This window comes from Megalobrama amblycephala, linkage group LG16 (genome assembly GCF_018812025.1).
Source record: "Megalobrama amblycephala isolate DHTTF-2021 linkage group LG16, ASM1881202v1, whole genome shotgun sequence".
NCBI lineage: Eukaryota > Metazoa > Chordata > Actinopteri > Cypriniformes > Xenocyprididae > Megalobrama > Megalobrama amblycephala.
In genome coordinates, this window is record NC_063059.1 from 21,992,674 (window position 1) to 22,006,854 (window position 14,181).

Consider the following 14,181-nt stretch of genomic DNA (forward strand, 5'->3'; position numbering starts at 1 on the left):
TTAAAAAAAACAACAACAAAAAACAAGTATCTGTGTTTCAAGTGCTGTTTTTTTAAATTAATGCTAAGTAATCCAATAGTGACTAATATCTTTGTCTATTTTACTAGTAACTATTAGATACTTTTACATAGTCTCTTGGTACCAATATTTATTTCCAGAGGTGGCTAGTGTATTTATACTAATTATGTACTAGTACAGTGGTTCCCAATCCTAGTCCTGGAGTACCTTCAACACTGCACATTTTTGATGTCCTATATGAGGAGTTGGAGCAGGGGTTTGCAAACTCAGCTTCTGGAGGGCCACAGTTCTGCAGAATTTAGTTCCCAACCCTGCTCCAACACACATACCTGTAGTTTTCAAATAATAAGAAGGACTTGATTAGCTGGATTAGGTGCATTTAATTAGGGTTGAAGCTATACTCTGCATGGCTGAACAAATGCTGCGTCCCAATTGACCAATTATACTATGCCCTAAAAGTATGTACTGTTTTTGTGAACAAAATGTGCATATTTTTGTGTGTAGCAGAATAGTAGGCAAGCTTTGGGACATACTACCTTGTTATAATTTCGTCTTAAACACAACATTCTGTCAGTTAGTTATGTGCATCTTGTCACTGTTTTAACTGCCTTATCAATAATCTGGTCAAAGTTAAAATCCTCCACATTCAATTTAATTTAATTTAATGTCCTACCATATCGGAGAGAAATGTATTATCGTGTTCATCTGCCAGTCACGGGTCTTTCATGCGGAGAACTCCTAATAGGTTTGCATAATGATGCATTTAAAAGTTAATGACCAAACATATCTTTGAAAGTTCACAAGGTTGTTGCAGATTAAATATAATGTGGATAACATTAAATAATTTTTTATTTTATTTAGGTTAAATGCTAATTACTAATCACTGAAACCCCCTAACCATCAATCTCGCACATCCGCTGCGTTTGTAGTTTTTTTTTAACACTTTTTATTTGTGTTTGTAGTTCTATTCGAATCCTCGTCCAACGCACAATGGGTTTGGGTCAATATTAGTAATTAGAGTGTGCATGAATCTGCACTTTGAATTCTAACCGGAAATAGTAGACCATCTGGGTATCTTTGGAATACTTGGGTTACCCTTCCAGGTATCCTAGTACTAATGTAGCACTGTACTGGAAAACTAGTGTGTGTTTTAGTTGACATATAAAGTAACCATTCTGACTAGTCATTACTTATAAGTAAAATGCGATCAAAACTAGTGAAATATGAACTATTACTAATAAAAATGGGATCATTTATTGTGTCTTTTGAATAAGTACCAGTATATAATAATGGTATACTCGTCACTATTTACTACTAATTAATAAATACTAGTATACAAACAAACACGAGATCGTTTAAATGACTAAATGTTAAAACGGCTTGCCATATTATAAATGAAATCGTGAGCCTGTTTCTTTAAGAACTAGTAGGTTTCCGGTGACGTGAGTCAGTTCACGGTTGTTACTGTGTTATTAGTTGCACTATGGACTTTCTACGGACCCCTTGATGGAAGGATTATGCGTTGGGCATTGCCATTTCAAATAAATAATAAATAATAAGCCGGAGCAATGATTTGCATATTGTTAGTTGCAGGGCACGGCACGGTTTTAGAGACACAGATTAAGGTAAATCAACTGATTTAAACTTGGTGTCATTTTGCAGTTATCGCTCGTATGCCACGTTGTTAATTTCCATTCAAAACAAAAAAAAAGAAAAGATGCAATGCAATGTTCAATAAACATGTCTCCATATTTCAAGAGTGATGTTACAGGTCTGTATGCTCATCTGACCGGTGTGCCAAAAGCTCTGTTACCTGGAGTGGGGGGAAAGAAAATATTGGATTTCTGGTGGGAAACCGTCAACACGTGAGTCATTATATTTGTTGTGCTGGACTGTTGGCATCATTGTGAAAGTGGTTTTCCATTCAAACTAATGCAACACAGTAATCCCCTCTCTCCCAGTCGCCAGCTCTTCAGTGAAGTCTATCTAGTCACGAATGCTGATAAGTAAGTCATATTTGTTCTGTCATTTGACAGACATGCCAACCTGGTTTGTTGCAATGTTTACATTTTCTTTTGTGAAAAATAATGTTTAGGATGCACAATAGCAGCCATTAAACCTAATTCAAAATGTATATTGTTTCAAAACTGCTCTCAATTCAGATACAAGCACTATGAACGGTGGGCAACAGCCAATGACTTTCCAGTGGAGAATGTTGTGAATGATGGCAGCACTACTTTGGATGATAGACTTGGCGCTGTTGCAGATCTTGAATTGGCCATCCGAAGCCGACAGCTACAAGATGACATTATGGTGGTATGACGAAGCATTGAGCTATTAAAACTTGCATAATATCCATTTAGTAGCACCTTTTTCCAAATCCTATTTTATTTGACTTAAATCTTAAACTGGAAGGGCTGTTTTCAAATGTGTGTTGTTCACATTTGCAGATTGCAGGAGACATGCTTTGTGCCGATCAAAACTTTGATATTGCACAAGTCATTCGCTTTTTCAGATCTAAGGTAAGAGAGACATAGTGACCCAACCAGGTTTGTACTGATTTGTACTTTCCCGCTTGCACCATAGCGGAATGCTCGTTCTGCACACATGCAACTATATTTACTCTCACTTATCATTATTTCATAACTTTATCTCATTATTTTCCTCTCATTCAACTTGTTAAAATTCATTTCTGTAATTTCTACTCAATTTTAATTCTTGATACTTCAGCCTGGAGAACTTGCTATATATTATGAGCTGGAGTCAGGAGAGAAGAGCTACTCCAGAGGAATTGTTGAAGTTTGTCCAAACACTCATCGGTGAGACATGACACAGCATCTTTGCTTTAAATTTTGTTGCGTTGTCATTGAAGAAGTACCCTCTGTATTATAAAATTAGCCAAGCTTAGTAGATTCTTTATATATATTTTTTTAAATTTAGGGTTCCATGGCCATTGTCATGCACTCTAAACTAGCAGGGTTTATTACTTTATCGTTCATTCATTTTGTCATTAAATGGAAATATGTCTTTGACATTATCATACATGACAGTAGCAAATTGACCTCATGATGGCAAAAGTCTAAAGAAATGTATACATTAAAGGGTTAGTTCACCCAAAAATGTTTATTACTCATCCTCATGTCGTTCCAAACCCGTAAAACCTTCGTTAATCTTCAGAATACAAATTAAGATATTTTTGTTGAAATCCGATGGCTCAGTGAGGCCTCCTTAGCCAGCAATGACATTTCCTCTCTCAAGATCCATTAATGTACTAAAAACATATTTAAATATGTTCATGTGAGTACAGTGGTTCAATATCAATATTATAAAGTGATGAGAATATTTTTGGTGCACCAAAAAAACAAAATAACGACTTATATAGTGATGGCCGATTTCAAAACACTGCTTCTTTAAGCTTCGGAGCGTTATGAATCTTTTGTGTCGAATTATGATTCGGATCACGTGTCAAACCACCAAACTGCTGAAATCATGTAAATTTGGTGCTCCGAACCGCTGATTCGACACAAAAGATTCATAACGCTCCGAAGCTTCATGAAGCAGTGTTTTGAAAGTCGTTATTTATTTATTTATTTTTTTTGGTGCACAAAAATATTCTCGTCGCTTTATAATATTAATATTGAACCACTGTACTTACATGAACTGATTTAAATATGTTTGTAGTACATTTATGGATCTTGAGAGAGGAAGTGTCATTGCTGGCTATGCAGGCCTCACTGAGCCATCGGATTTCAACAAAAATATCTTGATTTGTGTTCCGAAGATTAACGAAGGTCTTACGGGTGTGGAACGATATGAGGGTGAGTAATAAATGACATTATTTTAATTTTTGGGTGAACTAACCCTTTAAACATAAATAGACAAGTAAATATTATATAACATGCATAAGTAAAAAAACAAAGTATCTCTTTAAAATTCAAAGTCACAACTGTTAATAATGTTGGGGAACTTTTAAAAGTAATGCATTACAATATTGTGTTACTCCCTAAAAAAGTACTCAGTTACTTTTTATGGAAAGTAATGCGTTACTTTTTCTCGTCTGGGCTGGGCTGTTTGTTTTTAGAACAACAAAAAAAGTTCTATTTTTGGCAAATGTAAAGGCCCTTTCACACCAAAAGTGAAATGAATAGACCTCAGGCTGAAGGAAATGCAAATTCACGACTGTACAGTAGAGGGCGCAGTTCAAACAAACAAGCCTTTCAGCTGTGCTGCCATTCTGGAATACAGGAGAAGAAAATTAATAAATTTATGCTCACATTTAGTCTAGAACTAGTCTAGAATAAGCATCATGTTTACAAAGCACACACAACGCTTCTGCACTTCCGATTTCTCTCAAAATGGGGACAGGAGAGCTGTCAGTCAATAAATGGGAAAACAAAGTAACTTGCATTAGTTATTTGAAAATTTAACTGTTGTAAATTTAAAAGTAATACGTTACTTTACTAGAAAAGGATATCTGATTACGTAACTTGCGTTACTTGTAATGCGTTACCCCCAACGCTGGTTTTTAAAAAACATAGAAATATACATTCAAAATTAATATCTAGCCAGGTCAAAGAAATACTTTCTGATATTATAAAATTAGCAGAGATAAATAAATTCTTATTTTATTTTTTATTTAGGCTGCATGGCAATTTTATGCAGGGTTTGTTTCTTTGTGGTCCTTTTAATTTGTCAAAGAATGGAAATATGTTTTTGATGTTATCATAAATGACATTTAGACAGTTGTATACAGAAAATAAACATTAGACATAATCATTGAAAATAAACATACCTATGAACATAAATAAAAATTAACTTTAAAATAGCAAAGTGCCCTTATGATGGCAAAAGTCAGTACATTTTTTACTATTTTTCACTTATGTCTATATGTATGCTTATGTTTATAAGCATAAATGTAGTCCTAAAGTTCAAACTGACAATTAGACATTTTTAATATATGGCATGATGGAAGATGTAGTCTGTGTTTTGAAAGTTTTGAGGAGAGGCTGCTCACTGCAGAGCCATGGGTGGCGCATAAAGTCCAACTCCTCCTCTCTAGATGTAATTTGGGTGTAATGGGTGGAGCTAGAAGGTCCAACCACACCCTAACTCTATCCATAACTCTACCCCTTCACCCATTAGATCCACAGAGGTGGAGCTGGACTAGGTCAAGCTCAACCCCATGAGGACCTGGATGTCATTTGGCTCTGCAGTGAGCACCACTTGAGTTTAAGCATTCACTACAAGCTTCTGAATCTATGTGCCCACCAGGGTCATGCGCTTCCTTGAGAAGCCTCAGGAGGGCATCAGCACATCTCGTCTGGCCAGTGTGGTGTTCTACTGCCTGCGCAAAGAGTCCTTACCGTACATCTCTGAATTCCTCGTTCAACACCCAGACGTTAATGATAGAACCTTTGGCAAGTTTTGGGTAAATGTTTTAAATTATCTTTGAATTTTAAAATGTAAAGCATCAAGCCTTTGTTTCTGTGTCATTAGATTAATGTCAACTTCAATATTAAATAGGATTTTACTGATTGTAGGAATGGCTTATAAATGAGGAGAAAGTTCCTGTTTATGGGATGAAGTTACCAACAGGATTTCAACTAATTGGACAAGTGGTAGGTACAACTGTAACATTATTTAGGTTAATTTGATATATTTATATAACTTTATGATATTTTTTTAAAAGTTTGGGGTCAGTAAGATTTTTTTGAATGTTTTTGAAAGAAGTCTCTTATGCTACAGTAAAAACAGACATTTTCAGCAGCCATAACTTTAGTTTTCATTGTCACGTGATCTTTCAAAAATCCTTCTAAAGGCCCATTCACACCAAGAAATATAACTAGAAGGATAACTATATTAATGTCCACGCCAATGCACAATATCGTTCTGTTTATTCTAAGCACGCACTGAGGGTTTGTCGTCTGCCGCTTTAAATGCTCAAGCTCTTTAAAGCAGAATGTATTCTGATTGGCTGTCAATGTTTTTATTGTTCTTTAGCTAGAAAAAAAAAAAATTCTGAAAGTGATTCCAATGATATCATTCCTCTATGCTGTTATTGTTATAGTTGTGGTGTGGACTCTGCTATTCTTTTATATTTATACAGATTTTTATAATTATATCATTTTAGTTATCGTCCGTTGTGTGAACGGACCTTAATATGCTGATTTGGTGCTCAAGAAACATTTCATATTATATTATCAATGTTGAAAACATTTGTGCTTCTTAATATTTCGTGGAAACCCCTAAGTAGCCCTTAATTATTTTTCAACATTCTACTCAAAGAATCCTGAAAAAAAGTAGCAAATATGTTTTTTTTCAGGATTCTTTGAGTAGAATGTTAAAAAATACTTAAAATGTAAAAATATTTAAAGGTGCCCTAGAACTTTTAAAAAAAAGATGTAATATAAGTCTAAGGTGTCCCCTGAATGTGTCTGTGAAGTTTCAGCTCAAAATACCCCATAGATTTTTTTTTAATTAATTTTTTTAACTGCCTATTTTGGGGCATCATTATAAATGAGCCGATTCAGGGCTACTGGCCCTTTAATTCTCGTGCTCCACGCCCACGGAGCTCGCGCTTGCCTTGAACAGTGCATAAACAAAGTTTACACAGCTAATATAACCCTCAAATAGATCTTTACAAAGTGTTCGTCATGCATGCGGCGGATTATGTGAGTATCGTATACTGTTATATTGTTTACATTTGATTCTGAATGAGTTTGAGGCTGTGCTCCGTGGCTAACGGCTAATGCTACACTGTTGGAGAGATTTATAAAGAATGAAGTTGTTTATGCATTATACAGACTGCAAGTGTTTAAAAATGAAAATAGCGACGGCTCTCTTGTCTCCGTGAATACAGTAAGAAACAATGGTAACTTTAACCACATTTAACAGTACATTAGCAACATGCTAACTAAACATTTAGAAAGACAATTTACAAATATCACTAAAAATATCATGTAATCATGGATCATGTCAGTTATTATTGCTCCATCTGCCATTTTCCGCTGTTGTTCTTGCTTGCTTACCTAGTCTGTTGATTCAGCTCTGCACAGATCCAGACGTTCTGCCCTTGTCTAATGCCTTTCATAATGTTGGGAACATGGGCTGGCATATGCAAATATTGGGGCGTACACCCCGACTGTTACATAACAGTCGGTGTTATGTTGAGTTTCGCCTGTTCTTCGGAGGTCTTTTAAACAAATGAGATTTATATAAGAAGGAGGAAACAATGGAGTTTGAGACTCTCTGTATGTCATTTCCATGTACTGAACTCTTGTTATTTGACTATGCCAAGATAAATTCTATTTTTCATTCGAGGGCACCTTTAACATCTTTTGTAACATTTATAAATCACTTTACTGTCACTTTTGATCAATTTAATGGATCCTTGCTGAATGAATTTAATAAAAAAAAAATCTTACTGACCCCAAATGGTAAATTTTGTATTATTAGATGTTGAGCATTTTAACATCTGTTATTACAGGGTCTGTCTGATTACACAAAATGGCTCGCTCACTATTCTTCAAAACAGCAGCTGTCCCCATCTAAACCCATCACATGCCGCTCATATGCCAGGTCAGGCACAACACATTAGCTAGTATCCTCAAATGCCTACCTGCTTTTCATCACTATACATGGGTCTGTGTGTTTACTCACAGGGTTGGGCTCATGGGGAACCCCTCTGATGGTTTTAATGGGAAAACCATTGCTATGACCATTGCTAACTTCTGGGCTGAGGTCACACTCATGGAGAGCCAGGCTCTGGTAAAAAAAAAAAAAAAAAAAAAAAAAAAAAAACAGATTGAGATAAGACATATGAAAAGCACTGTTCTTCATCCATCTCACTGTTTTTATTAAGGTCCTTCTACCTCATCCTCTGAATGACCCTACGGAGTTCGGAAGCTTGCAGGATCTCTTTCGGATCAGCCGGAAAGAAGGGTTTGTGCAAACATCAAGTTTTTTTAAATTATTGTTTTGCATGGACTTTAACAAATTGGGCACTTTAAATGAACAATTCATGCACAATTAACATTCTGTCATCATTTACTCACCCTCATGTCGGCCCAAACCCATATGACTTTCTTCGGTAGAACAGAAAATTAGATATTTTGCAGAATGTTTGGGATACAACAAAACCAAGTTTTTTATAAGTATTAATATTAATTTATTTACCTTACAGGTATTTGGGCGGTCTGAGACTTCTTCAAGCCACCTGTAAAAAGTTTTACCAGTTCTGCTCTGAACAAGGGTGAGATTCAATCCAACATAATTGAATAAATAAATTTTTTCATGTTCATTCAATGAAGTCATGATTATCAGGGTCCAATCACCAACGGCTCTTGTAAACAATACGGTAATACAATGGCAGTGTCTCAAATACAATACGAGTCTTTAAAGGATTAGTCCACTTTTAAATATACTTTTCCTGATAAATTTACTCACCCCCATGTCATCCAAGATGTTCATGTCTTTCTTTCGTCAGTCGAAAAGAAATGAAGGTTTTTGAGGAAAACATTCCAGGATTTTTCTCCTTACAGTGGATTTCAATGGCTACCAACACATTGAAGGTCAAAATTACAGTTTCAGTGCAGCTTCAAGGGCTTTAAACGATACCAGATGAGTAATAAGGGTCTTATCTAGCGAATCGATCGGTCATTTTCGAAAAATATACAACCGTTTATGCTTTATAAACAAAATATCGCATTGAACTTACTTTCCACTTCCGCATTCTTCATAACGCCTACGCTGAATGTTCTTCGCCTTCCTTATTCTACTTACGGAACGAACGCGGCGCCAGTTTCGTTTTTTTCCGTAACTTGAATAGGGAAGGCGTAGAACATTCAGCGTAAGCGTTATGAAGAATGCGGAAGCAGAAAGTACATTCAAGGTGATATTTTGTTTATAAAGCATAAACGGTTGTATATTTTTCGAAAATGACCGATCGATTCGCTAGATAAGACCCTTACTACTCATCTGGAATCGTTTAAAGCCCTTGAAGCTGCACTGAAACTAATTTTGACCTTCAATCTGTTGGTAGCCATTTAAATCCACTGTAAGGAGAAAAATCCTGGAATGTTTTCTTCAAAAACCTTCATTTCTTTTCGACTGACGAAAGAAAGACATGAACATCTTGGATGACATGGGGGTGAGTAAATTTATCAGGAAAAGTGTATTTAAAAGTGGACTGATCCTTTAACTGTCTCTTTATTGAAGTATTGTTGTATGTACTATATTGAAATAGACAAATAATTGTAATTCATTGTAATTGAACAGCAATACATTTAGTCAATACAGCTTGGCAAATATGTTTTTAATATTAGGAAATATAAAAATTAAGATAACAATTATTGATCTATAATTATTTTGCAGATCACAGATTTTTTGCAAACTGATTTTATTGAAATAAAATCTCAAAATTCAACCCACAACCACTGGATTGAACCAAGTCCCTGCACTATATTTTTTCTTTTTCGATAATCCATTACAATATGGATAGATGGAATAATACGGAAGAGAAGATCTGTTGTGTAATTGGAATGATAAAGACACTGACTGTATTTTTTTTCTTTTATGCTGACAGCATTGCTCTGTCCAAGCAAAATTTTACTCTCAAGTATGACACAAACATTCCTCGGCAAGTGGTAAGACTTCTTATAAATGATATTTGCAGTTATTTATCTAGAGTTAATCTGTGGAATAACACTGTACAACGTTTCTTTGATGACATCTAGGGTTTAGCTGGCAGTAGGTAAGTAGAACTTTGACTACAAACTTCAATGAACACTTACAGTCAGTTTCTCATTCATGTCTATTTGATTTCTAATTAAACAAGAAGCATTATAAGCATCATTCAAGTGTGATCACACTCGCTGTTTCATCTGCTGTTATTAGGGTCAAATATGAATATTCTAACAGTACCATTTGGGTGCTTTCTTTGTAGTGCGATTGTGTCTGCCACACTGAAGTGCCTGATGAAGTTTTACAACATCACAGACAACGTATGTTCAGCATTCACTAATCAGTGGATAGATTTAGAACTGTTTTATGTTGGAAAAAACTATTAGCTTACATAAACTTTATCCTGAGTCAGGATCTTCCTAAACCAGTCAGAGCCAACTTCATCCTCAACGTAGAGACGGATGAGCTGTTCATCACAGCTGGTGTACAGGATCGAGTTGTGCAGGTATGTATATTCATATTAATTTGACCCATTTGACTTCTGCTGCGTAGAACGTGACTTTCTCTGTATTAACTTTCTAATAGGTCTATGAAGGCTTGGTTTACATGGACTTCAACAAACAGCTCATGGACGAGCGGGGTTATGGTACTGTCTTTGAACACAAATATTATTCTGGGCAATATAAATTGCATTTTTCATTATTGTATGGGATGTACACTACTGTTCAAATGTTTTTGTATGTTTTTGAAAGAATTATATGCTTCAGATATGCTGATTGGGTCCTCAATAAACATTTCTTATTATCAATGTTGAAAACGGTTGTTCTGCTTAATATTTTTGAGTAAACCGTGATAGATTTATTTCAGGATTCTTTGATGAATAGAAAGTTCAAAATAACAATATTTTGAAGTAGAAAATTTTGTTGTAACGATGTAAAACTCACTTTTACTGACACTTTTGATGCATCCTTGCTGAATAAAAGGATTCATTTATTTTCCCTTGAACTTAAACGGTGGTGCATTTGCTATAGAAACCTGAATTTAAGTGGCTGTACTGTACATCAAACTATTCTTTTCTATAGGAGAATACATTCCCTTGGACATGAACGATCTTCCCTTGTTCTGGCTGGCATACTTGGGCGATCCAAGTGATTCTGGACGGATTCACAGTAATGTTAGACAGCGCTGGTTGAATGGTGAGTCCTGCTATTTGTCTTGGTTTATGTCTTGATTGTAAATAAGTAAAGCTTTTCATAAGTCTTGTTCTTTCTGGACAGGTGACTCTGCTGTGGTTGAAGCTATGAAATCGTTTGCTGAACTCACAGACCAAGCCCGGTTGGTTCATCTTTGAGCATTAGTCCTTTAATAATTGATGCATTACACTCTTTATTTGGAATTCGGAATAAGTCAATGAAAAGTGCTTTAAAGATGCTTTTGTCACCGTATACAGGACCGCCTTCCAGTGTAAGGACTGGCCCAGACTCGCTCAGCTCATGGATGAAAACTTTGAGCTACGGCGGTACGATGTTTTAGTCCATCCATCAAACTCTCAAACAAAGTAGAATAGAGGTTTAACCTAATGTCACTAAACTGTGGGTTAATGTTGTAAATTTAAGCTAAAAGAACCAAAATCATTATGTGGTCTGTATCAAACAGGATTTTAATATAAGTTCATTTATAAATAGCTAATCAGATGCCGCTGTTGAAGTTGCATTTTGTCCATCAGGTCGGTGTATACTGAAGACTGCTTGGGCCCTGGAAATCTGAAAATGGTACAGCTTGCGAGACAGGTAAATGAATGTGTCAGTGCATTGTTTCTCAAAGATCTCTGGTGAATTAACTGGCACATTGAGTTATTCCATATATACTACTAATGACAATAAAAGTAGTCTGACCTTGAGAGAAAAGCAGCACATCTGAATGATTCTTTGTTGTCTGTGTAGTTTGAATCTGCAGTCAAATTGCCTGGCAGTGGTGGTGCTGTGGTGGGCTTGTGTATGGACCAAGAGCGACTGGTATGGAAGATCTTTTAATATTTTTAATTATTTAAAATAACTGTTTTCTATTTTAATATATTTTAAAATGTAATTCATTCCTGTGATGGCAAAGCTGAATTTTCAGCATCATTACTCCAGTCTTCAGTGAAACATTTTTCATTATTACTATCTAGAAACATTTCTCATTGTATAGTTGTGCTGCTTAATATTTTGTGACAAATCTTGTAACTTGTAATTAAGCGTTTGATATATATATTTTTTTTTTACTAGTCTAGAACTTGTAATTATTACACTAATTTTAATATGATATGAAAACGGCATCACCTATCATAAACAGGTCTTGTAACTGGCTGATTTGAAATTAAAGGTGCCCTAGAATTAAATATTGAATTTATCTCGGCATAGTTGAATAACAAGAGTTCAGTACATGGAAAGACATACAGTGAGTCTCAAACTCCATTGTTTCCTCCTTCTTATATAAATGTCATTTGTTTAAAAGACCTCCGAAGAACAGGCGAATCTCAACATAACACCGACTGTTACGTAACAGTCGGGATCATTAATATGTACGCCCCCAATATTTGTATATGCCAGCCCATGATCAAGCCATTAGACAAGGGCAGAACGTCTGGATGTGGACAGCTGAATCATCAGACTAGGTAAGCAAGCAAGAACAATAGCGAAAAATGGCAGATGGAGCAATAATAACTGACATGATCCATGATATCATGATATTTTTAGTGATATTTGTGAATTGTCTTTCTAAATGTTTCGTTAGCATGTTGCTAATGTACTGTTAAATGTGGTTAAAGTTACCATCATTTATTACTGTATTCACGGAGACGAGAGCCGTCGCTATTTTCATTATTAAACACTTGCAGTCTGTATAATGCATAAACACAACTTCATTCTTTATAAATATCTCCAACAGTGTGTAATGTTAGCTTTAGCCACGCAGCATAGCCTCAAACTCATTCAGAATCAAATGTAAACATCCAAATAAATACTATACTTACATGATCCGATGTATGCAAGCTGCATGCATGACGAACATCTTGTAAAGATCCATTTTGTGGGTTATATTAGCTGTGTGAACTGTGTTTATGCTGTTCAAGGCAAGCGCGAGCTCCGGGGGAGGGGGAGCACGAGAATTAAAGGGGCCGCAACCTATATAACGGTGCATAGTTAATTATGCCCCAAAATAGGCAGTTAAAAAATGAATAAAAAAAATATATGGGGTATTTTGAGCTGAAACTTCACAGACACATTCAGGGGACACCTTAGACTTATATTACATCTTTTGAAAAGAAGTTCTAGGGCACCTTTAAAACTAACTTGAAGTTATATATATATTTGTGATATTTTAACAAGTAACTGCTGAAATGTAACAAGTTATGACCAAAAAAGAAAAAAGAAACGTATACATAATATTTATGTGCCCCAGTGTAAAAATATCTTTATCATGTTTTACCACTAGGTGGAGATGAAGAGGGCTTTCCAAGAGGCGGGATGTGTTTTTTGTGTCATTGTGCCTTATGACCCTTCTGTGCAGGGTCAGAACTGATCACTTAAAGAACAAGTTTTATTAATTGTTGGCCAAGAAGCTGTGATATACAGTAAAAGCTCTGCTAATGGTACATAGCTTAAAGGGATAGTTCACCCCCCCAAATTTTATTTTTTTACTATATACAATACAAACCTGTATGACTTTCTTTGTTCTGCGGAACATAAAAGAAGATATTTTTAGATTATTATTATTATTATTATTATTATTATTATTATTATTATTTGTCCATAAAGCGGAAGTAAATAGTAGCCAAAACTGTTTGGTTACTAACATTCTTCAAAATATCTTTTGTCCTTCACAGAAGAAAGTAAGTCATTTAGGTTTGGAACGACATGAGGGTGAGTAAATGATGACAGAATGTTAAATTTTGGGTGAAATATCCCTTTATATTTGTTTTAACTTAATTTAAACTCAAGTTCAAAACTTAACTTGTCAGTGTTTTCCTATTTCAGACTTATATATCATTTACAGGAAATTGTTTAGCAGTAGGTGGGGCTCCAATTGTTGTACGTTTCAGATAGAAATGAGAAACAATTGACTTTCCAATGGTAGCCTTTCACACCCATCCTGTTCTTGTAAAGACGTTTTTGGGCAGAGACAAAAATGTTTACTTTATTTCAGTAAGACGTTATTGCGAAAGTGTTACTTAATTATATCTATGCATTATTATAGTGGACACTACCAAATTACTACCAAACATTTCTCCCATTTTGTCACATATTTTGTCGATATGTTAATCAAATAAATCATTTTGACTCACTTTACGTTTGTAGCCTATTGAAATCACATGGAAGTAAATATGTGAATGAATGTGTAAATATTTTGTGGAGTTTACTTGTTATTTCTGGTCATGCGTGTAACAGTAATCTCGGGCTTTTAGGTAAATTAGACTAATTAAAGAAGGTTAGCTTCAAGCAT

The 14,181-nt window shown here is 35.2% G+C and overlaps 1 protein-coding gene across 1 annotated transcript; it reads left to right on the forward strand.

The window, feature by feature from the left end:
• Positions 1-1,352: 1,352 nt before the first annotated feature.
• LOC125248984 (glucuronokinase with putative uridyl pyrophosphorylase) lies at positions 1,353-14,027 on the forward strand. The gene is made up of 23 exons (XM_048161153.1): positions 1,353-1,643; positions 1,777-1,883; positions 1,980-2,024; positions 2,181-2,334; positions 2,469-2,540; positions 2,749-2,837; positions 5,290-5,446; positions 5,559-5,636; positions 7,505-7,596; positions 7,680-7,785; positions 7,880-7,959; positions 8,201-8,269; positions 9,602-9,662; positions 9,753-9,769; positions 9,962-10,019; positions 10,112-10,204; positions 10,285-10,345; positions 10,782-10,895; positions 10,977-11,034; positions 11,150-11,218; positions 11,426-11,489; positions 11,643-11,714; positions 13,174-14,027. Exons 1-23 carry the CDS (start codon positions 1,587-1,589, stop codon positions 13,258-13,260), a joined length of 1,860 nt encoding a protein of 619 aa, XP_048017110.1. The 5' UTR covers positions 1,353-1,586; the 3' UTR covers positions 13,261-14,027.
• Positions 14,028-14,181: the final 154 nt, after the last annotated feature.